The 22,401-nt window shown below is 49.8% G+C and overlaps 1 protein-coding gene across 2 annotated transcripts in view; it reads right to left on the reverse strand.

The window, feature by feature from the left end:
* Positions 1-10,126: 10,126 nt before the first annotated feature.
* Prkcd (protein kinase C delta) overlaps positions 10,127-22,401 on the reverse strand; it is a 30,859-nt gene continuing 18,584 nt past the window's right edge. The window contains exons 4-18 of one of the 2 annotated variants that reach the window (XM_034498759.2): positions 22,176-22,236; positions 21,842-22,004; positions 21,714-21,745; positions 20,531-20,616; positions 20,152-20,281; positions 19,313-19,413; positions 18,046-18,136; positions 17,623-17,726; positions 17,344-17,517; positions 17,047-17,138; positions 16,456-16,518; positions 14,852-14,990; positions 14,559-14,747; positions 13,947-14,075; positions 10,127-10,778 (exon numbers count right to left, since the gene is read on the reverse strand). In XM_034498759.2, the coding sequence (XP_034354650.1) occupies positions 10,623-10,778; positions 13,947-14,075; positions 14,559-14,747; positions 14,852-14,990; positions 16,456-16,518; positions 17,047-17,138; positions 17,344-17,517; positions 17,623-17,726; positions 18,046-18,136; positions 19,313-19,413; positions 20,152-20,281; positions 20,531-20,616; positions 21,714-21,745; positions 21,842-22,004; positions 22,176-22,236 (1,710 nt within the window). In that variant the 3' untranslated portion in view covers positions 10,127-10,622. The remainder of the gene's footprint in view (positions 10,779-13,946; positions 14,076-14,558; positions 14,748-14,851; positions 14,991-16,455; positions 16,519-17,046; positions 17,139-17,343; positions 17,518-17,622; positions 17,727-18,045; positions 18,137-19,312; positions 19,414-20,151; positions 20,282-20,530; positions 20,617-21,713; positions 21,746-21,841; positions 22,005-22,175; positions 22,237-22,401) is intronic. The other variant, XM_034498760.2, reaches the window with a different exon arrangement.

A 22,401-nucleotide genomic window follows, 5' to 3' on the forward strand; every position in this document is an offset into this window, starting at 1 on the left:
TACAGTGTATTCATATAAATAAAATAAATAAATATTTTTTAAAAAAGATTCATTTATTTACTTTATGCATATGAATGCTCTGTGTGCATGAACACCTATGTGCCAGAAGAGGGCACCCAGATCCCTTTATAGATGGTTGTGAGCTACCATGAGGTTGACAGAAATTGAACTCAGGACCTCTGGAAGAGCAGATAGTGCTCTTAACCACTGAGCTATCTCTCCATCCCCCTGGGGTGAAACTCTAATGTCTTTTCTTCTATGTTCCACTCTTCTAGACTAGAACCCAGGGCTTTGCTGTTGCTCAAGTGATCTACCATGGCGTGGCGCCATAGCCTAGACTCCAGATCTTAAGGAGGGATGGAAGCTCTCTCAGACTCTCAGGTCTCTCCTTCACTTCTAGAGCTGGAATCCCCATGGGGCTCCAGTCTCCTGAATGTCCCTGCCAGGGTTGCAGGCATCTAGAGTCTGCTTTGGTTCAGGCTTCACACAGGGTATCACAAGCCACAAGGAGTGGCACACTTCTGCAATCCTCACTTAGGAGGCTGAGGCAGTTGGATCCTGGGTTTGAAGTCAGCCTGGGCTACAGAATGATATCCTTCTAGAGACAGGAGCTGGAGCTACAGGAGGAGGAAGATGAGGAAGAGGAAGAGGAGGAGGGGCTTTGCAATACACCCCCTTTTCCTTCCCATTCCCTCCCCCCTTTTAAATATGTTTTGGGGGAGATTAGTCTTTTGTGGAGATGGTTTCACTATGTAGTACAGGCTTGTCAGGACTCAGGGCTGGAATTACAGGTACTAACTATCAGAAGGTTAGGGATATTGGTGGAATTGAAGCAGGGGGCTTCCTTGGCCCTTGGATCTCAAATTTGAGTGATCCAGTATTGTTCAGGAAATGCAGCCCAATTCTTGATCTAGGGCTGAGGACATTCCAGTTATTTCTAATTGTTTCCTTACAAACATTCACCACAACCGTTGTTGCCCGTGAAGGGCTCCAGGCCACCAGCAGGCTGTCTCTAAACGGAGTCACTGGGGAGCTTCAGGGACAGTGCCAAATTGCTTTCTGTGGGAAAGGAGACCAATTTCTACTCCCACTGCGGCCAGCAGGGACTGGAGGCTTCGCATCCCACCAGGGCTTGCTGTTATCAGACTTAACACATGTCTCACTGTGGGACTTGCTCATTTTGAAGGTTATTGAGAGTTAGCTGTACCCTTTTCCAGGGGACCTTCCTTGGTTGCTGTGCCTACCCAAGAGAAGCTAGCGCCTCCCCCGCATGCCTACAAATCTTATGTGCTGTGACCCTCTGACCACACACCTGCCTTCCCAGCAACCCTCTGGGCCTACTCCTTATCTGCCCATTCCCCTGCATCCTGCACAGTCGCATTTTGCACAGTCCTCACACAGTCCATGTTTACTAATTGTTCAGGAATCAGTAAGCCTGAGCTTCCCTCCAGGGCCAGGACCCCTACTGCACCAGGGAAGCCTCTAGCACAGGACCTGCCTCTCGAAACTGCTCAAGAAACACTATAGCAGCCTGGCCCTCCAGGCCTTGGATGCTACTAACCAGGCATCTGGAGGCCTCCAGGCTGCCCCAGGGTACTGCTCTTGGAACCAGAGCAGACAGGGCCTACACCACAGGCATCACAGGTCTCTCACTGCTGCTGCTTGCAGTAGAGTTTGGTGACAGTGGCGATTGCTACCCTTTATATCACTTTCTTTTAAATTGTGCAAGAACTGGGACATTTGACATTCAAATTCTCTTATAATTTAAAGCCACATGGGCTCCGTTTGCTGTTTCTGTCAGCCTCAGGCACTTATTTTCCTACTGTTGAGCTGACTGGTGGCCTCAAGTCCACAGAGAGGGAGGGAGAACACGAAGGACTCCCAGTCCAGGGTTCTTTACCCTATTCCTGTGCCTGGAAAGTACCCTCTTCTCATTTGGCAGTATCCCTGAGCACTACTAAGCCCAGCCATACCTTACACTTATGTATATTTAACTGGAAACACACTCGAAGACACCTAAAATGCTCACAGAGTTGAGCATAAGACCTGTCTAACATTTGCAGAACACAGACTGGGTCTGAGGCAGAATGGAAATTTTTCTGTAATGTCTAGCAACACCCACATACAGTGAGCGCTACTTGCACATGCTAAAGACGAGGACACTGAGGATCCAAGAGACCCAGTCCATAGACACTTAGCCTTTTTGCTCTGGGCCTTAGTGTCACTGTGTCGCATGGCAGGAGCGTTTGGTATAGGAGGTCTGTTCACTTCATGGTGGCTGAAAACAGGACCAGGAAGGGGTGGTGTCTGTGTTCAGTGACCTCACTTTCTTTTACAAAGACTACCTCTTAAACATCCCTATAACTTCCACAGTCTGGAGCCAAGCCTTGACCACTGGAACTAGGCATGGTGGTGCATACACGTGTTATCCCAGCATTTGGGAGATTGGGTCAAGAGGATTATAAATTTGAGGCCAGTCTAGGCAAGACTGTCTCAAAGAAGAAGGAGACGGAAGAGAAGGAGGAAGAGGAGAAAGAGAAGGAGAAGGAAGAGGGGGAGGAGGAAGAGGAGGAGCTGGAGGGACACCTCAGAGGTGTCTGTTACTTGCCATGCTTGTTATTCTTTTTTTTTTTTTTTTTTTTTTTTTTTAGAATTTATTTATTTTGTGTAAGTACACTATAGCTGTCTTCAGACACCCATATGAGGGCATCAGATCTCATTATGGATGGTTGTGAGCCACCATGTGGTTGCTGGGATTTGAACTCATGACCTCTGGAAGAGCAGTCAGTGCTCTTAACCACTGAGCCATCTCACCAGCCCCATGCTTGTTATTCTTGTAGAGGACCCGAGTTTACTTCCCAGCACCCACATCAGACAGCTCACAATTGCCAGTAACTGCAGCTGGAGAGGAGCCTCCACAGGCACCTGCAGACACACACACACACTCACACACACACACACACACACACACACACACACACACACACGTGCGCGAGGGGATATATTTTAAAAAGAAAGAAACAGGGCCTGGAAGATGGCTCAACAGATAACGGTACTTGCTACAAAGACTGATGGTTCAAGTTCTATCCCTAGACCCCACATGGTGGAAAGAGGGAGAATCAACCCCCTTAAGTTGTACTCTGATGTCCACAGGCATGCCGTGACACATTTGCATGCATGTGTACATACACACATGCACGCAATTAAAAAATAAACATGGCCGGGTGGTGGTGGCGCACGCCTTTAATCCCAGCACTTGGGAGGCAGAGGCAGGCAGATTTCTGAGTTCGAGGCCAGCCTGGTCTACATAATGAGTTCCAGGACAGCCAGGGCTATACAGAGAAACCCTGTCTCGAAAAACCAAAAAAAAAAAAAAAAAAAAAAAAACAAAAAAAACAAAAAACCCATAATTTTAAAAAGAGGCAAACAAAACTCCACAGGAGCCTTTGGAAATTAGTTAAGACCCAAATAATAGCACCAAGGAACCTGCTAGGCCCTAGAAGCTAGGACCTTACACTCAGAATGGAACGGGCAGGTGCAGACCCAGATTCTGCTCTAAGCCTGTGTTCTACAGTTTGATCATCAGCAGTGCTAATTCCTGGACATGTCAGGTGGAAGTTGAGTATGAGCTCATTATCCACAGGGCCTTTACGGCTGAGCTATTGGTCTACCTGAGCCAGTGTTTAAAAACAACGGCCTTTACATTTTTGAAACATAAAAACCTTGTTTCCAAACAGGACACTGAAGATTAAGCTAAACAGAGCCTGTTTTGTGAATTGTGTTATTTCTGACTCGATATTGAGACACAGTGTGTTTGATTGCCTTATTTTTGAACCCATGATTTTTCAAGTCCAGAAAGTGGCTTCAAAAGGCCTTGCTGTGTTGTTGACAGCAGATGTCTAAAATGCTGGGGCCTCCTGCAGCCCCTGAGCCTGCTCCCAACCCTTGGCGGGAACCTCTACCACACACCAGCTGGAGGCCATTGCCTACTGAGGGGCCTGGACCTGAATCACCAGTCACAGTTCGTGCCCCAGGCAGGACCGGAGGTGATCTCTGCCTCCACACGTCTCCTTCCGAGCAGACGAAGGGCAGAGAGCCGGGTGAGAGCAGGGCCGTGCCCAGGTGAACAAAGCTCTCTATTTCTCCATCCTGAGCTCTCACTCACCCAAAGCCATGTGGGCACATTGTCTGACCTCTGACTGTGAGCTAAGCTCCCTGTGCTTTCTGTGAACCTGCAGAAGCCAGGCAGGAAGAAGCCAGGCTTCTGACCTACAGGAGGAGGTACTATGTTGGGTACATAGCTGACTGTCCCTTCTGAAGATTCCCTCATGTCTCAGTGACTGCCCTCTCATGCAAACCTGGCCCACTCCCACCCATCTCTTTTCCCTCTGGCTCCAGTTACAAAATGGTGACTCCACAAAGATACCCACTGGGGGTCTATAATCTCCAAGGGCTTTCCAGGGCCAAGCCAATCTGTGCCCCTCCTAGCTATCCCCCGCAGTTCCTGCTCTTTTTTCTCTCTTCTTGGAGTGTCTGTGGACCAGGGAAGGTCATCTTCTCACTCTCCTCCTGACTAGTATTGAGCAAGCCTGTGAGCTTATGTTCATTGCCAAAGAAAGCACGACCAAGACTCACAGACTCCAAGGAGCCTCCCAAAGCTACGGGGCAAATCCCCCACTCTTCAGACCCTCTGCTGACTCATTGGTGAAGTGTGGAGCTTGACAGCCAGCAGCAGCCACTTCCTTAGAGGCTGTTGTGAAGATTAATTACAGGCCACAATGTAGGGAAGCAGTAAGAACAGTGCTTGACATAGTGTCGTTGTTCTAAGCTTGTGGGCCACACAGAGTGCATGCCAGGCATACTTCTTCCCATCTGCTGCGTGACAGCCCCGAGTGACAGCCCCTCAAGCCCCTAGCCCACAGCAGGCACCCGCTCCTACCAAGGAACATAACTCAGGCACACGGCCCTCACACCAACACCACCCACGGCACATGTGTCCACCATCCCAAGTGAAATCAGTAAGATCGACTCCCAACAGGCCTTCTGGAAGAAAGTATTTCCCCACAGGCCTTGGCCTTTGTGTAGCGCTTAATGTGGGCTGAGAAGCAAATGTCAGAGCTTCCTGAGTATGTATTTAACACAGGCAGAGGGAGAAAACTGTGGGTCCTCTAAGGCCTACTTAAAAAGCCCAATTTAGGAACAGACATTAAGGTTCAAAGACTGAAATCACAGAGGCTATAGCTTTGGGGGGCAGAAGTAGATCAGCCAATGAGACTCAGAGAATACCTCTGACTTCAGGAGCCTGATGCCATCTGAGTCATGATGACTCGGGCCAGGCTCCCCACCTCAGAAGCCTTTTTTTGTCCTTGGTCCCCTTCTTTGTTTTTAGATCTTGTGTGTGCTGTCCTCCCTCCTAAGGGGATATAAGGACCCTGGTTGGGAAGTTAGGATTCAGAAGTCCAAACACGGCTGCCCAACCTCTGGCCTCCCAAAGGCAGACATCCAAGGTCATCTGCTACGCTCAGTCAGGGGTCAGGAGGGGTACAGAGGCCCTGTCCAGCTTTGATGGTTCCAAAGTGGAAGCAGGTGCCCGGGAGAGCTGAAAGTTAAGTCCTGCAGAAGTGAGGCCGAGGGCAGCCACGGGAAGTGTGGAGCTCACCCACCCTGGCCGATTCTGAGTACAGCCTTATGGGAATAGCTATTAGAACCTACTGAAAATGTGGACCTCCAACTTGCATCAGTTGTATATATATTAATGAAGAACTATGGCCACCACTTTAGGATGGACACCATCCTCTGAGACAAAACAGATAACTGTTTATGCAAGAAGAGTTATTGCCTATGTGTCTCTGGGTCTCCAGCAGCCAGAGAATGTTTAAAGTGAGGAAGTGTTCAGCACAGTTCCTGGTATGAAGACTGACTGCAGTCAGTCTCGGCAGTGCCTGCTAGATGGTGTCCACCAGGGGGCGATGTAGCCCAGCCAGGCAGTGGGCAATGCTGCCCTAAGTGGCCACCCCCCAGACCCCTCAGTTTTTCTGTTGTCTTAGACAACAGTGCTCCAGAGGCTCAGGAGTCAAGCCTCCTCCACACAATGGGCTGGGCTGGCAATGCTGACAAGTGACTTGATTTCCAAGGAGTGGCTTTTCTGAGCAACTTTTCCTAGCTTCACTGGGCAATATGCAGATTCCCACCCCGCCTAACTTGTTCTCTATGCACACAAACATCAGGAGAGCTTTCAAAAGATGTCTGGGCCTCCTCCAAGATGACACTGTAATTAGATCTGGCTAACCTGAGCATTGGGTTCCAGGGCTCAGCCAGGACTGAGACCCCTGCTAAGAACTTGGTATGAAAGACATATACCTCTTATCGGTATGCACTGCCGAATTCCAGGCAGCCTATCAGACAGCTAAAGTCTAGCTGGTCCTTCTATCCATCCACCCATCTACACATTCATCCGCTCACTCATGCATCTTTCTTTTCTGTAGCTCTGCCCTGTACCCCCACATGCCAGTGCCCTCAGAAGCAGGCACATCTGGGCTTTGAGAAGTAGCTCAATGGTTAAGAGCACGTACTACTCTTCCAGAGGACCTGAGTTTGGCTCCCATCATCCAAAGTGGCTCATGTTAGGGGATGGTATTGTGCACTGTATTTTAAATGCTGATTTCTGTGTCTGGTTGTAATCTGGACATTGGCAGTGTCATGATTATTGGAGTGTCTCCTGTCTCAATGATGTGTAAAGATTGTTTTCTAATAAAGTGCTGATCAACCAATAGCTGGGAAGGAGACAAAAACGGGGGGCGGGGGGGAATTCCAATCCCAGTCAGGGAGTCCCAAGAAGAGAGACAGAGAGACACAGAGAGAGACAGAGAGGAAGAAAGACGAGGAACAGGAGAATTTGCTATGAGGTCTCCATGAGAGAGCAGCCATGAGGACACACATGGACCAGAGCAAGCCAAGGCAAGACTCAGAGGCAAGTAATGGGCACATGGCTGGGAAGTAATCCAGGCCAGCACAGCTGGGTTAGGATAGCTCAGAACCTGCCCAGCTTAGTGCTTACAGCTTATTAATAAATATAAGGTCTCTGTGTCATTTACTTGGGTACAAGGAGTCACACAGAAAAACTCCCAGAATTACATTTACAGCTAACAATTCCCTATAATTCCAGCCACCAGGGGATCTGATTCCTCTGGCCTCTGAGGATACCCACTCTTACATGCACATGTACACACATGTGCACACACACACTTAAGAATAAAAATACACTTTAAAGCAGGCGTGTGGAAGCAATAAAGTGGAATCCCACCAAACCACTACTGATCTTTTTGTAAAACTCTTGGCCCTGCACCCGTCAGCTCCCCGAATGCCCAGGCTTCTGCTCACTTCCTGTCTCCTTCAGTTAACATATGCAGAAGCAGGCATTCTGGCAAGTCTGGTCATGAGGTTCTTGAGTACCTCTGCCTGAAGGGGGAACATTGAGTGGCTGAGTAGATACAGATAGGTATTAATTGCCTACCTGCAGTCGTCCAGTGTGGGGTAGAACGTGTTTCCTCCCCCTAAGGGGCGGGGTCACAGTGCCTGCTGCTTTGCTGTTTACTAAGCCAAGTCTATGTAATACATATAAACACAATTGTGTCATCATAGCTAACAGCAATATCACGGTCAGGCCCGTCTTCCAATGAGGAAGTGAAACTAGGGTTCTGGGAGATTGAGTCACTTGCTGAGGTTACTAGGACATACAGCATTTAAAACCAGGGCATTTTGACTGCAGAGCCTGTGTTTCTACTCCCAGGCTCCCGAGTATCTGCATTGCTCTGTCCTGTACTGAGTGGGCTGCTTGCTCTGTTCTTTACAACGAAGGGCTGGGCTTCCTGCCACTTGTATATCCACTTGGCAAGGGCAATCTGCCTGCTTCTAGACCCTTGGATACTAGGGAAAGTGGCTTTGAGCCTAACACAAGAGGTATTTCCTGGCCAATGGGCCAGGCCTGGCACCTACTCAAAAGCTGGGAACAGGTCTAGAGACAGACATATGTCCTTCCAGGCATTCAGGCAGAGGCAGTATCCCTGAGATCTGCTTCCCACAGCAAATGAGGGCTTCCTGAGGCAGGTCCCACAGGCATCAGCCACTGGCTGTGTATGAGCTTTCCCCAAACCAGCTGTTCCCCAAGGCAGCGAATTAGTGGTTCCATTCTACAGGCAGAGACAGACTGATAAGGAACTGAGGCAGTGTGTGGCTGTGTAGTGAAACTCAAACCTTTGGCTTCTCTTCTAGATACTGTGTTCTCACCACTCCTTACTGCCTGAAGCTGAGAAACCACTTAACCCTCCCTTCTACAGGGGAGGAAACCCATCTTTGCATGTAAAGCTGTGCACCAGGCCCCGCTTAGAGAGGCAGGATGGTGAGAAGCCCCAAATGTGAGCACCAATACTTCTGTGCTATAACCATTGCCATGGCCTCATGGAGGTGCTGGAGACCTTTGCATGTAGCAGAAGCAGGACTCTGGGACCCTAGGCACCTCCTTTCCAGTGTCAACATGTCACATTGTCTGTGAGGATCAATGTCACTGCTTCCAGTGTCCAGGCTTGCCCAGAACAGGTACAGTGGGAGACAGCAGTGTTTCCGGGGGATGGGGAGGGGACAGAATTACATTCCCATCTCTATAACCCTCTTCCTTAGCCAGTTCCAGTCCATCTTGCCTTCTCAGGCTGTGGAAATTTGTACCTCAGCCCAAAAGAATGAACTGCTGGCAGTCAGTAGCATGGCTACTGGATCAGCCAATCAGGAGCTGGGACCGCCTCATCCACCTCCAGGACAAAGAGCCAGCTGGGCCCCAGGGGCTGGACCAGAGGGGCCCAAGGGAGGGCCCTGTCTGAGAACTGTGCCCTAGGTTGCAGGCAGGAGCAGACTGAGGGAAGCAGGGACAAACTGGAAGCTTACAAAATGGGAGGCATGGAAGCGGTGAAGAGAACCCAGTCAGGGAGCCCCTGTATACCACGGCCATGCTGGCTGGCAGGCAGCTGCTAGGTGCTATGTCTTATAGCTAGACTCCTTGACTGTGCAGTCAGTTTGGTCAGCATACTGGAACACACCATCTAGGCACTAAGCATTTTCTCTCCCTTCTCCAGGCAGGCAAGGACTCCTGTGGAATAATTTTAGAACTTAGATGCTGACCCCTGTCTCAAGAATGAAGATGAACAATAAAAAGATGTGTAGTTTCAGGCAGGTGTGGTGACATGCACCTTTTATCCCAGCTCTCAGAAGGCAGAGGCAGAAGGACCTCTGTGAGGCCAGCCTGGCCTACAGAGCAAACTAGAGGTCAGCCAAGACAACAGAGAGACCCTGTCTCAAAAACTGAAACAACAAAAAGATGTGCAGTTACTGCTGTCACCTCTCTGCCTTGTCCCCATTTCTCAGATGAGGATTTTGAGGCGTAAACAATCAAGGGGCATGGCCTTTTTGACTAGCTACTTTGGGATTTGAATCCTATGCCTAAAATCTTTTTCTTTTTTCTTCATCTTCCTGCCTAATCTAGGGCCAGCCTCTGAATCTTTTTTGAATTATTATTATTTTTAAGACAGGGTTTCATATAGCCCAGGCTGGCCTCAGCACTTGCCATGTGGTTGGGAATGAACCTGAACTTCTAATCTTCCAGTTACCACCTTCCAAATATCAGGGTTATACACTGAGGGATGGGGCCTCATACATGTGAGGCAAATACTCTACCAACAGAACTATATCCGTCATGTGTGTGCATACATGCGTACATGTGTGTGACGGTGCTGGAGATGGGACTGGGTTTTATGCATATTAAGCAAACACTAGTACTGAGACACACTTTCAGCTCTGTGCCTCTGTGCTCCTACTTTCAGGTCTGGCTTGCTGCCTCTCTGAACTTCTGGGCTGGCCCTCTCTACCCAGACAGATTATAGCCAGTCTCACCTCCAACCATACATAACCCCAGGGTGACATCTGTGGTTCCTGTAGTGCCAGGGCCCTGGAGCAAAAGGAAACCCCTAAACACAAACACATTTGCATGAAGACCCAGGGGTATGCCACTGCAGACAACAGTGGCAGCAACACCTGCCACCAACTTCCTGGGACATAAATGTCCCCACAGCCATGCTGGTACCATTCAATGTTTATTTAGACACACATAAAAGAACCCATAGTTCAGACAGCTTGTGCTCTTCGTTTCTTTTGGTCATATATATATATATATATATACATACATACATACATACATACATATATAGGTATATGTGTGTATATACATATACACACATATACATGTTTTTTTTTAAAAAGGTCAACACATCATCAGTCTCCTATGTGCTTTCTATACTGAGCAATATATACAGCCTATTATATATATGTGTATATATATAATATATATTTCAATAACTACATTCAAGTAATGAAACACAGGATTTACAGTTTCCCTCTGATGGCAAAGAGAAGGCAAATTCACAAACAGTTCACAGAGGAAGTACGGTGAGTCCAGCCAACAGGAGCCGGACTCTCTGAGGAAGAGGGGGCAGCAGCAGAAATCAACCAGTCACCCACTATTCTCCATGGGCAGTGTGGATGCAAACCAGGGCAGCGGGCCTACTCTGCCGGGGTGTTCAAAGAAGCTCCTGCTCAAATTTGGGATTCACAAAGGAGAAGCCACGGAAGGCTGTCTGGTCCATAGAGTCGATGAGGTTCTTGTCACTGAAGGAAAGTTGGGCTTTCTCATTCAGGAACTCTGGGTCAAAGTTGCTGTAGTCTGAAGGGGATTTCTGTGAGTAAAAGGCAGCAGCGATTAAGAGTGACTGAAGGGGTGTCTCCAAGGTCTGGCAGGTACCCAGGCTTCTGGGGCCCTTGTCGGGACAAGCCAGGGCAGTCACCTCAGTTGGGAAAGAGGATGTCACTGGTAACCCAGGGACAGTCTCATCACAGGAGAATGATATTTCCCCAAGGGATGAGGAAGGCAGGCAGGGAGCAGGGTAAGTAAGGACAGGGACATCCTCCAGAACAGGGCCAGTGAACTTCCGGCTGTGGCCACAAGGCTCCTGCTATGCTCTTCATAGAGGCCTATAAGCTAACAAAAGCTTTTGCTATTTTTGGTTAGTTGGCTTCAGTTTTGGTATTTTTGAAACAAAGTCTCATGTAGACCAGGCTGTCTACAAATTCATAATCCTCCTGCCTCAGCCTCCCAAACACTAGAACCGCTAAGCACCGCCACTCACAGCTCTAGCCTCTATGATTTTAAATGGTTAGAGGAAAAAACACAAAGACTATCCAATGGGATATGAACATGAAGTCAAATGCAAATGTTGTCTGTGCCCACAAATCAAGTTTCATGACTACACAACCACGCTCATCTGCTGAACAAGGAGCTGCACTGAGCACGGGGCTGCAAACCTCTAAATATTTATTCTCAGGTTGTTTATAAGAAAAGTTCCTAATTCACTGCCCCCCGAGAACTGGATAAGATGGTGACAGGTTTCCAGTGACCTTTGGGCCGATTTGAGCTAGAAGGCACAGCATTTGTGCTAGCATGGTTTGTTGGGTGAACTGCTAGGAATCCAACCAGGAGGCTTGTGTGTGTGAAGTGCTCTACAATCGAGCTGCATGCCCAGCCCTCAGGGCTGGGTTTTGCTAGACTCTAAAGTAATATTTCTTAACATGGAAATTCAGATTTCTGGCTTCTTTTGAAGACTGGTGGATTAGAGGAGAAAGAGCACGTCTTTTTTCCTTCTCACCATACGCCACAATCCCAGAGATAATCGCTACTACTCCATTTGCAGAAAAACAGGCTCAGAGACACCAGGCCTCACTCTGTGGCCAGAGATTTGATGGGTGAAAGATTGGAATATGGTTTTTGGTCTTGTTTTTGCTCTTTCATGACAGTCTCGCCGGGCGGTGGTGGCGCACGCCTTTAATCCCAGCACTTGGGAGGCAGAGGCAAGTGGATTTCTGAGTTCGAGGCCAGCCTGGTCTACAGAGTGAGTTCCAGGACAGCCAGGACTACACAGAGAAACCCTGTCTCGAAAAAACCAAAAAACCAACCCCCCCCCCCCCAAAAAAAAAAAAAAAAAAAAAAAAAAAAAAAAAAAGACAGTCTCATGAAACTGAGGCTGGCCCTGAATCCTGCCTCTACCTCCCAAGGGCTCGGATTATAGCTATGTCCTACCACGCCTGGATTTGGTCTTTTGTTTTTACCTTTATTTGGGGAGGACACCGACCTGTTAGGTGAGTACTCTGCCATGAGCTACAGCTACACCAGAGGCCCTGGGCTCACTTCCTGTCAGGTCCACTTTTAGGGCTGAGAGCCCACTGCCCTGCTCACATACCTGCCCTGCCCCTAGAGGCAGAGGCTGTTCATAACCACACATGCCTACTGTGTAGAGAAAGAAACCTCTCTGGAGCAAGAGCCACGTGCTGCTCTCAGAGCTGGGCCAGCTTGTCACCCTGGTCAGGGAGCCTCTGACTAGGAGATCCACAGGGGAAGTGCTCTGCTGTCTCAAAGCACAAATGTGGAGCATGTCACAGAGACTGCCCAGTGGGAACAGTATGTCCCGACAGAGGACAAAAAGCAAGTGAGAGAAAAGGCAGCCAGAGAAGGAGCTATGACCACAAAAGGGACACTGTGTCCTAACTTCTCTTTTAAAGACAGGATCATGCTGTGAAGCCTGGGCTTGAAGTTGAGAACCTCCTGTATCCCACTAAGCATTAGGGTTATAGTGCACTTATGTACACACCCAGCAGGTTCCAGCTTCCCAGTGACATGATCTACTCATCTCAGCCAGTCCCAGTGACTGCTGAGAATGAGGCCTTGATACAAACCAACTCACTACCTGGGATGCCCTCTACCTGTCTGACAGCTGAGCCCTGCTCCCATATACCAGTTCTTCCAAAGCATCCTCACAGACCACTCTGGTTCTTGCATTCTCAGTTCTTACTGCTGTTCCCTCCAGGAAGCAACCCGTAATGTGTGCCCCGTGACATCTCCCATACTGTGTGCCTTGTGACATCTCCCATACTGCTGCTTTCTATCATGGAATGTCGTCAGTGTGCAGGCATCTTGTCTGGGCTCCTTGGGGTTCAGGACTTTTTCTCATCCTGCCAAAGCCTAGCACAGTTCTCTGCACCCAACGAGGACTCAGCATGTCCAGTATTTGTGATTGATGAATAGACGGAAGGAGGATGGAACTGAAGCCCTAACTCTGGTGTCCAAAATACAGCTCTGGGAACACAGGGTACTAAAGGATTTAATTATGAGAAATGGCTGATAGCAGTCATGGTGGTATGTAGGAGGATAACAAGTCCAGAAGGTCTGAGTCAGTCTGAGCAACATAGTCAGGTCCTGTCTGTCTGTCTGTCTGTCTTAGACAAGATCTTGCTATGTAGCCCTGGCTGACCTAGATTTACAATACTCTCCTACCTCAGCATCAGGTACCTCGCTGCCCCCACTACTGGGGTTACAGGTACATGACATCTTTTATTCTTGCTTTGAAACAGAGTCCCACTATGTAGCCCTGGCCAGCTGAGGACTCACTTTGAAGACCAGGCTGACCTCAAACTTGTGGCTACTGTCCTGCTTCTGCCTCCCAAGTACTGTGATTAGTGGTGTGCTCCATCATTCCTGCTGCCTCTTTCTGTTTCTGCTGCTTCTTATTTGGTGGTGCTGAGGATCAAACCTAGACCCTGTAGCTAGGTTAAGTGCTCTGCCATTGAGCTATATTCCCCAGCTCAAGATCCTGAGTCTATACTTCCAAATGTCTACTGAATGACTACTGGGCTGAGATTGTGAGGATGCAAGAGTAGAGGCTGTGGTACACAGCATGCCAGGAGTGATCAGGAAGCAGGCATGCTGGAAGGAAAGTAGGGTGTGTGGGGATGGTGCAGGGCAAGGGGCAGAGCAAGGGAAGGACCAGGCCTGGTGCAGAGGTGGGGTAACATACCACTTTGGGCTTAAAGGGTGGCTCCACCTTCCGATTCTCCAGCAGGGACCAGTTGATAGTCTTGAAAAAGGGGTGACTCCTGATGTTCCCTGTTACTCCCAGCCTCTTGACAGGGTCTCTCTCGAATAGCTGAAATCCACAGGGGCCTTGGTCAAGACTCAAGGCCATGGGAAACTGGAGCTCTGCAAACTGCTAACAGCCCAATGGCTTCAAGACTAGACAGGCTTAGCCCAGGGAACTCTGGGGCTGAGGGTTAAGCTGTATGTTTTACTGATACTCACCATCTGCCTAGGTGCTAAGTGTTAGGGGTTTCTATGTACTTCTAGCAAATCTGAGGCAGTTTGAAGATAAGGAGAGAGAGGTAAAGTGACCCACCCACAGTCACCAGCTAGTTACAGACAGCCAGGACTTGCCCTCGGGCCTGTCTGTCTCCTGACTCTAAGTCCTTAGTCACCACACCCTGCTGATTCCAGGCAGGGGACTCAAAAGGGACTGCCTGGGAATAGGGACAGAGCAAGGCTTGGGATACGACAGGCATGGAGCCTCAGGGAGCCCCCATTCCAGAGACAGGTCCTCCTGAAAGCCCAAAGGCATGTATCAGCCAGGCCTCACCTTCTCCATGATGTCTTTGGATTCCTTGGTGATCCAACGAGGATAGTGTGGTGTGTCCGTTCGGATGGACTCGAAGAGCTCATCCTCGTCATCACCATGGAAGGGGGACTGGCCGATAAGCATCTCATAGAGGAGGACCCCAAAAGACCACCAGTCCACGGAGAAAGAGTACTTCAGGCCCTGTAGGATCTGGGGGCAACAGTGGTCAGAATAGGGTACCAGCTTTCTTCAGGGAGCCTCTCTGGCTCTACCCCACCAAGGCCAAATGAATAGCTGAGTAAGAGACATCTTACCTCAGGGGCGATGTAGTCAGGAGTGCCGCAGAATGTGCTGGCCCGGTTCTCCCCAAATATATTCTCTTTGCACATCCCAAAATCAGCAATCTTGATGTGGCCATCCTTGTCTAGCATCACGTTGTCCAGCTTGAGGTCCCTGAGGAGAGGAAAGGACAGATTATCCCTAGGCACAAGTTCTAATCCTCCCTGACACTGCTGCCACACGTGGGATTTAGCCCTGCAAGTCCACCACTTCTCCTCAGAGCACGAGAGAACACGGAGGAGAAAGGGGATCTCAGGAGCTAAGCAGATGCCTCTGGCAGCCACCCACTGTGCTAAGTGTGACACACAGTACCCTACTCCTTGAAGCCCTGACTGCAGTCAGAGCAACGACATCACTGTCCCTTGTGACTTAACTGGCTGGCAGATATATACCACCCCTTTCTATCCAACTCAGGTTTGTCTGACTCAACAAGGGCAGGAGCCATGTTTATTTCCCTCATTAGTCATTTGAACAGATAACTCGCGGGCGTGGGAACAAGTGACAATATGTACAAAGAGTACGAGGCTCATCTCTACTAACGCCAACCACCAGAGAGCCTAGCGATTCTAGGCGTGGACAAGCAAATCAGAATATGCACCTCACATCCACTTTTTTTTTCTTTTGAGAGACAGGGTCTCTACATAGACTTGGCTGTCCTGGAGTTCACTATGTAGACCAGGCTGGCCTCCAACTCAAGAGATCTGCCTGACTCTCCTTTCCAGAGTGCTGAGATTAAAGACATGTGCCACCATGCTCAACTCTCACCTATTTTTAACTTTATTATTTTTTTTAATTTATACATATGTATGTGTGTTTGTGTGTGGGTAAGTGCACATGAGTGCAGGTGCCCACAGAGGCCAGAAGAAAGTGTCAGATCCCTGGAGCTGGAGCTACAAGCTATTGTGAGCCACTGAACATGGATGTTAAGAACCCAACCCTGCAAAACAGCAGGTGCTCTGAACTCCTAAGCCATCTCTCTAGCTCCTTATTCCCACCTCAGAAAATTGGAACACAGGGTCTCAATATGCAGCCCTGGATGTCCTACATAGCCCAGGCTGACCTCAAACTCAGAGATCTGCCTGCCTCTGCCTCCCAAGTGCTGGGATTACAGAGGTGTAAAGCCACAACTTGGCCCACATGTTAGTGTCTGCCTGATAAACGGTTTAGTATAATCCCACATCGAGATACACAGAATATAGTCTCAGCCCTTTGGGTGAGCATATGGCATTCCGCCATAGGGTGGAGCCCACTGTACTGGATAAAGACGTAAGGAACCAGTTCGTATTGGTGAAATCTTAGATTGCCCAGCTGGGGTCTTTGGAGTGAGAAGGATGAGCTCACTGAAGTAGAGAGACACTGTATCTGCCCACGCTGCTCCCTTTCCAGCAGCACTAAGTAAGGTCAGTGACTTTCTAGCCCCAGGAGCTGCACCAGCCTCAGCCGAAGGGGCAGAAAACTTCCTGCACTGAGTCAGGTTAGGCAAGCACTCAGCCAAAGACACTCTCATCCATGCTGGGCCTGTCATCAGGTCAGGCACCACCCTTCCCAGAAGTCCCCATGGCCCTGGTACCAACAATACCTGTAAATGATGCCTTTGCTATGTAGAAACTGCAGTCCACAGATGATTTCAGCTGCATAAAACCTGAGCAAGAGATTGTATTCCAGGATTTTGCCCATCAGTCCCATCACCCCATCCCAGGGCAGGAAATGCTAAAAGTAACTGTACCAACACCATGGACCCAACCAAGCCTATTTTTTAATCAGGTAAGTGGGGAAAGCCCAGGCAGTAAAGTTTGCACTAAAAGCTTAATGAGCTAATGCTCTGTTGTAGGAGGGGTTTCTGTTGACACAGATGTGCAAACACATGCCATTTAGTTAGGGGTATAGAAAGGCTTGACAGCATCACTACTGTAGTCTAGGGTTCAATGTTGTGCAGGGCACTGTCCATTCTGCTGTCTGGCTGAGGCTGAAGAGATGACAGGACCTAGAGTACCTGTCCCGGTCCTATAACCAGACCTTGTTACCCACATGATGTCCCCAGTCTCCCCAGTGCTAGCTCTATCCTGACTCAAGCTTTTCTGGGGGCTGAGAACGGGGAGAGAAAGAATGAAGGACAGTCTGCCAGGACACTCAGCTAAAGTCCCTCCCCTCACATAGGGCCCTCACATACATAGCCCGGTAGAGTTCGAAGCGGCCTTTGTCCTGAATGTGGTACATCAGATCACCCCCATTGAGGAACTCCATCACGAAGAACAGGTGTTCCTGGAGTAGGGCAGGGAGTAAGTGGGAGTAAAGGGACAAGTAGGAGACACCCTTGCAAAGGATCATGGAGCCCCAACTGGAAGCAGAGAGCACAGGATTTGGGCTGAGGGTGACAACTGGGAAGTGTAACTGGAACAGACACAGCCCCACTGCAGGGAGGATGACAGGGTTAAAGCATAGGTGATGAAAGAAGAAAGCCAGGAACCTTGGTCTGGAAGGTACAGATGAGGTGGGTGAGAAAGGGATTCTCCCAGGCGAGCGCCAGCACCCGCTTTTCCACCATGGTGCACTCTACGTCATCGTCGATCAACACCACATCCTTCTTCAGGCACTTGATTGCAAAGTACCTGTCTTTGCCCTTCAGCTCTGCAAGCAGTACCTACCAAGAGGAAGGATGCTGAGCAAAGGCCCTGGATGTTACCAGCACCCAGCCTCCAGTGCTTAACAGGAAACCCCTGAGCCCTGGTCCTCAGGCCACCCTCACCTTGCCAAAGCTGCCTTTGCCAAGGACTTTCAGGAAGGTGAAGTTCTCAAGTCTGCACTGGGTGCTCCCTTCCCAGATCTTGCCATAGGTCCCGTTCTTGTCTGCTGAGAGAGAGAGAGAGAGAGAGAGAGAGAGAGAGAGAGAGAGAGAGAGAGACACTAAGGTCTACTCCCTTCCCAGGGGGCAGGAGTAGGTTGGGTAAGGAGCCTCGGAGGGGAGAACAATGGCTGAGTGCTGACAGGTGGTGCCTCCTTCCAGGACTCACAGACAGAGAGGACTTACTGGAGTCCCAAGGGTAGGCTGGGGAAGGAAGGAGCCTTGGAGAGAAAGAGCTCAGTACCTTCTCCCAGGTCTCACTACCGTCCTTTTCTTTTGCCCTGTTGGGGATTGGTAGATCTAAAGGGACATGTGACGCAGCTTCACCTGGGAAGTCATTCGCAGGGACTTCTGTCTTCTTCCCAAATCCCTGGTATATTCCGACAGTCTCTGTGGTGTCCAGCTTCCGGGAAGTTTTCTGGGGAAAGGGTATAAGAATGGAAGACCATTGTCAGAGCTCTCAGGCCAGAAAGAGGACCCCCAAGCACAATATCCCCTCAATTTCAATGGAGTCAGAGGGGCAGAGCCCAGGCCTCCCAGATCTCATTTCTCCCTCCCACAAGCCCTGAGATCTAAAAGGCACAGATTATAGACAGAGAGTTAGCAAACTGAACCATACCTTCCTAAGCACTTAATAAACTGTCTAATTTCATTTTTAAGAATTCTTTTTACATTTATTTGTGTGCATGTGAACAGATACATGTGCACACATGTATATGCCACAGGACACTCATGGTAACCAGAAGACAACTTGTAGGACTTGTTTCTCTGCTATTTTGTGTGTTCTATGGAGGGAACCTAGGCTGCTAGCTGTGTGGAAACACGCCTTTCCCCACTGAAACATCTTGCCGGCCACTAACTTCATATCTGGCTCTAGATTTTCACTCTCAAGTTTTGTGTTATCCCTTAAGTTCCAGTCACATGTAAATATACACACACCATGAAAACCCTTTTCTCATAACCCACCACACACCACACACTGTGCATTCACACACTACCACACATACGCATAGCATATATATTATGTACATACAGTACAGACATGCATACATAACACACACTTCACATACCACATACCGCCCCTTACATAACACACACGGCATACACACAACACTCACACTATGTAAACATACTACATACACTATGTACATACAGCATACATATGCACACAGCACACACTCTCTCTATATACCACACATACCTAGCTACTACACTCTGGGAACACACACTACATACCCAATAAATACCACACACACACATACATGCATACATCTGTCACATGCACAACACCTACATTATACATATCATACATGCCATGCCATGCATGGCACACACGTAACATAGATCCAGTCCTTTCAAAATGTCCCAACACTCAACTCTGCAGCCCCCGCCTCCCCTCAGGTAACAAACTGCCTGAATGATGAAATTTCCAAAGATAACAAGATAACAAAGATAACCTCTCTCTGCTGCCTAAATTCATCAATGATCTTCCAGAAGCCTCACCCACCTTAGGGCTCCCCAGGCATACTGTAAGCCCTGATACCCTCTGCTCCCACTGCCCTATGTCTAGGTCCCTCCCACAGGTCCTGCCTACCTGGGTCACTTGGTTCAAGGCCTCAGCCAAGAGCTTTTGGTTGATACCACACAGGTTAGCCACCTTCTCCCGGCATTTGTGGTGCACGTTCATGCCACAATCTGTAAGAGTCAGAGGCAGGCCCAGCCGTGTTAGGTCTCAGAAATGGACAGGAAAGGTAGGAAGAGGGGTAGGAGTTGGGGGATGAAGTAACTCACACCCACAATCCCAGCAACTGGGAGGCTGAGGCAGGAGGACTGCTCTGAATTAAGGGCCAGCCTTGGCTACTGTGTGAGACCCTGTCAAAGAAAGAGAGAGAAAGAGGGAGGGAGGGACAGAGAGAGGGGAGAGAGAGAGAGAGAGATGGTAGGAGGGAGGGGGAAGAAGGGAGAGAAAGAAAAAGAGGAAGGGTGGGAAAGAGAGAGAGAGAAGGTAAGAAAGGGAGAGGGGGAGAAGGAGGGAGGGGGAGAAAGAGGAAGGGAGAGAGGGAAAGAGAGGCAGCTAATTATAACCTCTTTAACCTCTTTAACATCTGGGACAAGTGAGAGAGGCAGCTTTCCTCAGGGCCTTGAGATTTTCCTGAAGGGAAGCCTGGGATAAGGGGAGGCAGGGCCTGATGGTACATGGCAAGCCTTGGTTGAGGACTTCCAGTCACTCTCCTCAGTGATGCGCGCTGTGCACTGGGGATATAGCTTGGAGACTTATGGTCTCCTAGTAGCCAAGAAGGCCGGTAAGAAGGGTCCCCCAAATGAAAGGTACAGATAAGCGTCCTTTGCCTTTAGGGCCAGTGTAAGAAGTATCAGGCATGGTGGGTACCGGGGCTTAGGTTTGGGGGCCCCTGGGATCTGGGTAGCACACACCTTCACACTTTAATCCCTGCTTCACCAGTCCCCAGAGCAAACTGCCACAGTGGTCACAGAAGGTGGGGCTCATGTAGTTATAAACCTTGAATCGGTGAGGCATGTCAATGTTGAAGCGTTCTTTCTGAAACTGGAGGGGAAGGGTATTGCAGGTCAGGGGTCACGTGGCAGTTCTCCAAAACTGTGGGTTGCCACATGCATAACAGGGTTCCACCAAGATCTAGGAAACCCAAAGGCCCAAGGAGCCCAGGCAAGATGCAAGGAAAGGCGAAAGAAAATGAGCAAAGAGGGTGAGCCCCACAGAGAGTCTAGGGTACCCACAGCCCTCCCATCTGACAATCCCCAGCTCCCCCACCCCCACGCCCTGGGCCCAGCTCACGATGGTGTCCCGGCTATTGGTAGCAGTGCCAGTGCAGCGGCCGATAATCTTGTCGATGCATTTCTTGTGGATGGCAGCATTGCATTCTTGAAGGGGCACAGGCCCAGGATGGGGTGGGGGAGGCACCAAGAGAGGCAGAGTCTGAGCTGGCACTGCTGGCCAACTCCAGCCCTCTGCACAAAGCCAGCCTTCTCACTGGCCGCCCACACCCTCACCCTACACAGGCCTCACCCTACACAGGCCTCAGCCCAGGGCTTTATTCCTCCCTGCCTCCCCCCACCCAGCCTTTCCAGAGCAGCCTGAAAAGCATGGGCAAGAGATGGGCCAGTCTAAAGGGTTGTAAAAATTAGAGAAGGCTCAGGACTCTCAGTAGTGAGGCGCGTGTGCATGTGCGTGTGTATGTGTGAGGGCGGTGGGTAGAAGTGAGGTTGTATATGAAGGAGAACCCCTCTTTCCCATTTCTTTATCCCAGGTTAGCAAACAGCTGCTGAGCTCTTTCACAGGTACACATGACACACCCCCATACAAAGACACCTGTACATCTGTACAGCGCTAGGGTAACCACGACAACAGACTTCTTTTACTGAACACTCACCACCTGCCAAGCCCTCAAAACATGGCTTACATGTTACCCAGTGGGTTTTCACATTTGAATCTATTATCTAGAGTTCACGGAGAAGGGAACAGAGACACCTGACCAGTGCTGAGAAACTTGACCAAGCCTGTGCAGTTGGTAGAGCGGCCTGTGCTTGCTCACACCTGCAGTCTGCAGAGGCTACTACAGACTTCGTGTCACGGTGAAATGAGTGCGCGTGCTCACACCTATGCATCACACACGTGCATCCACGACAAGCACACGAAGTCAGGGGAGGGCTAGTGAAGATCTCACACCCACCCCGGGGGCAGAAATCTTGTGTGTGTCCGTGCCTAGTCAGTGGCTGGTTTCCGTGTAAATCTCTACAACAGCTGATTTGGGGCAACAACCTGAGAACCTGCACAGAGTTGGGAAGGAATGTACAGAACTGGCTCTGACCAGCTGCAGCAAGCCAGCCTGGCACTGACTGCCTTGAACACACACACTCATGTACACAGGGCTCTTGTCCAGACTTGCTATCCAGACCCAGGGACACAAACGGTGGCATGCGTCAACATATACATATGCACAAACAGAGGAAAGACTTACGCCTGCATTTGTAGCCTTGCTTGTTGAGGCCCCTGAAAGGCAAAGCCCCAGCAGAGTGAGTGAAGACGCTCCCGTTTAGTCCCTTCTCTCCTGTGCCACCCCCTCCCCCAGGGCTTACCAGCCCTCACCAGACAAACTCTTTGCACACAGAACAGAAGGTGGGCTGCCCAAAGAAGGTAGCGATGAACTCATGGTTCTTGATGTAGTGGATCTTGGCCTGTTTAATGGCTCCACGGCGGTTCATGGTTGGAAACTTGGCCTCCTCCTCACTACGCATAGACTGTTTGCAATCTGCGAGCCATACAGTGAAGTCAGCCCCAGTCCCTTAAGGTCAGCCCCACCTTCAGTCCCTCCCAAGGTGGCCCCAACATATCCCCATGGGAGTTGTTTCCTTAGGCATTACTTCCAGCTCTGCCTCTGACCTGGCAAATGAGCTTGCCCCTGCCCAGTTGGGGGTCTTACCCCCATCCTCCAGGAAATACTGCACACACATCAGCACCTTGGCCTGAGGCTGCAGATCCAGCTGCAGGGGTGGGAGGGGGATGTCAAGTCAGTGAGGGCGGGCCTGGCCCAGGTGAGGCTCAGAACCCGCCCCATTGGTCTCCCTCAAGGCCAAGGGGGGCCCTAGAGCCTGGCCAGACCCCAGCCTGTCCAGGGTGGGCAGGGCCCCGCCCAAGCCCCGCCCCAC

The sequence above is a fragment of the Arvicanthis niloticus genome, chromosome 3 (assembly GCF_011762505.2).
Source record: "Arvicanthis niloticus isolate mArvNil1 chromosome 3, mArvNil1.pat.X, whole genome shotgun sequence".
Taxonomy (NCBI): Eukaryota; Metazoa; Chordata; class Mammalia; order Rodentia; family Muridae; genus Arvicanthis; species Arvicanthis niloticus.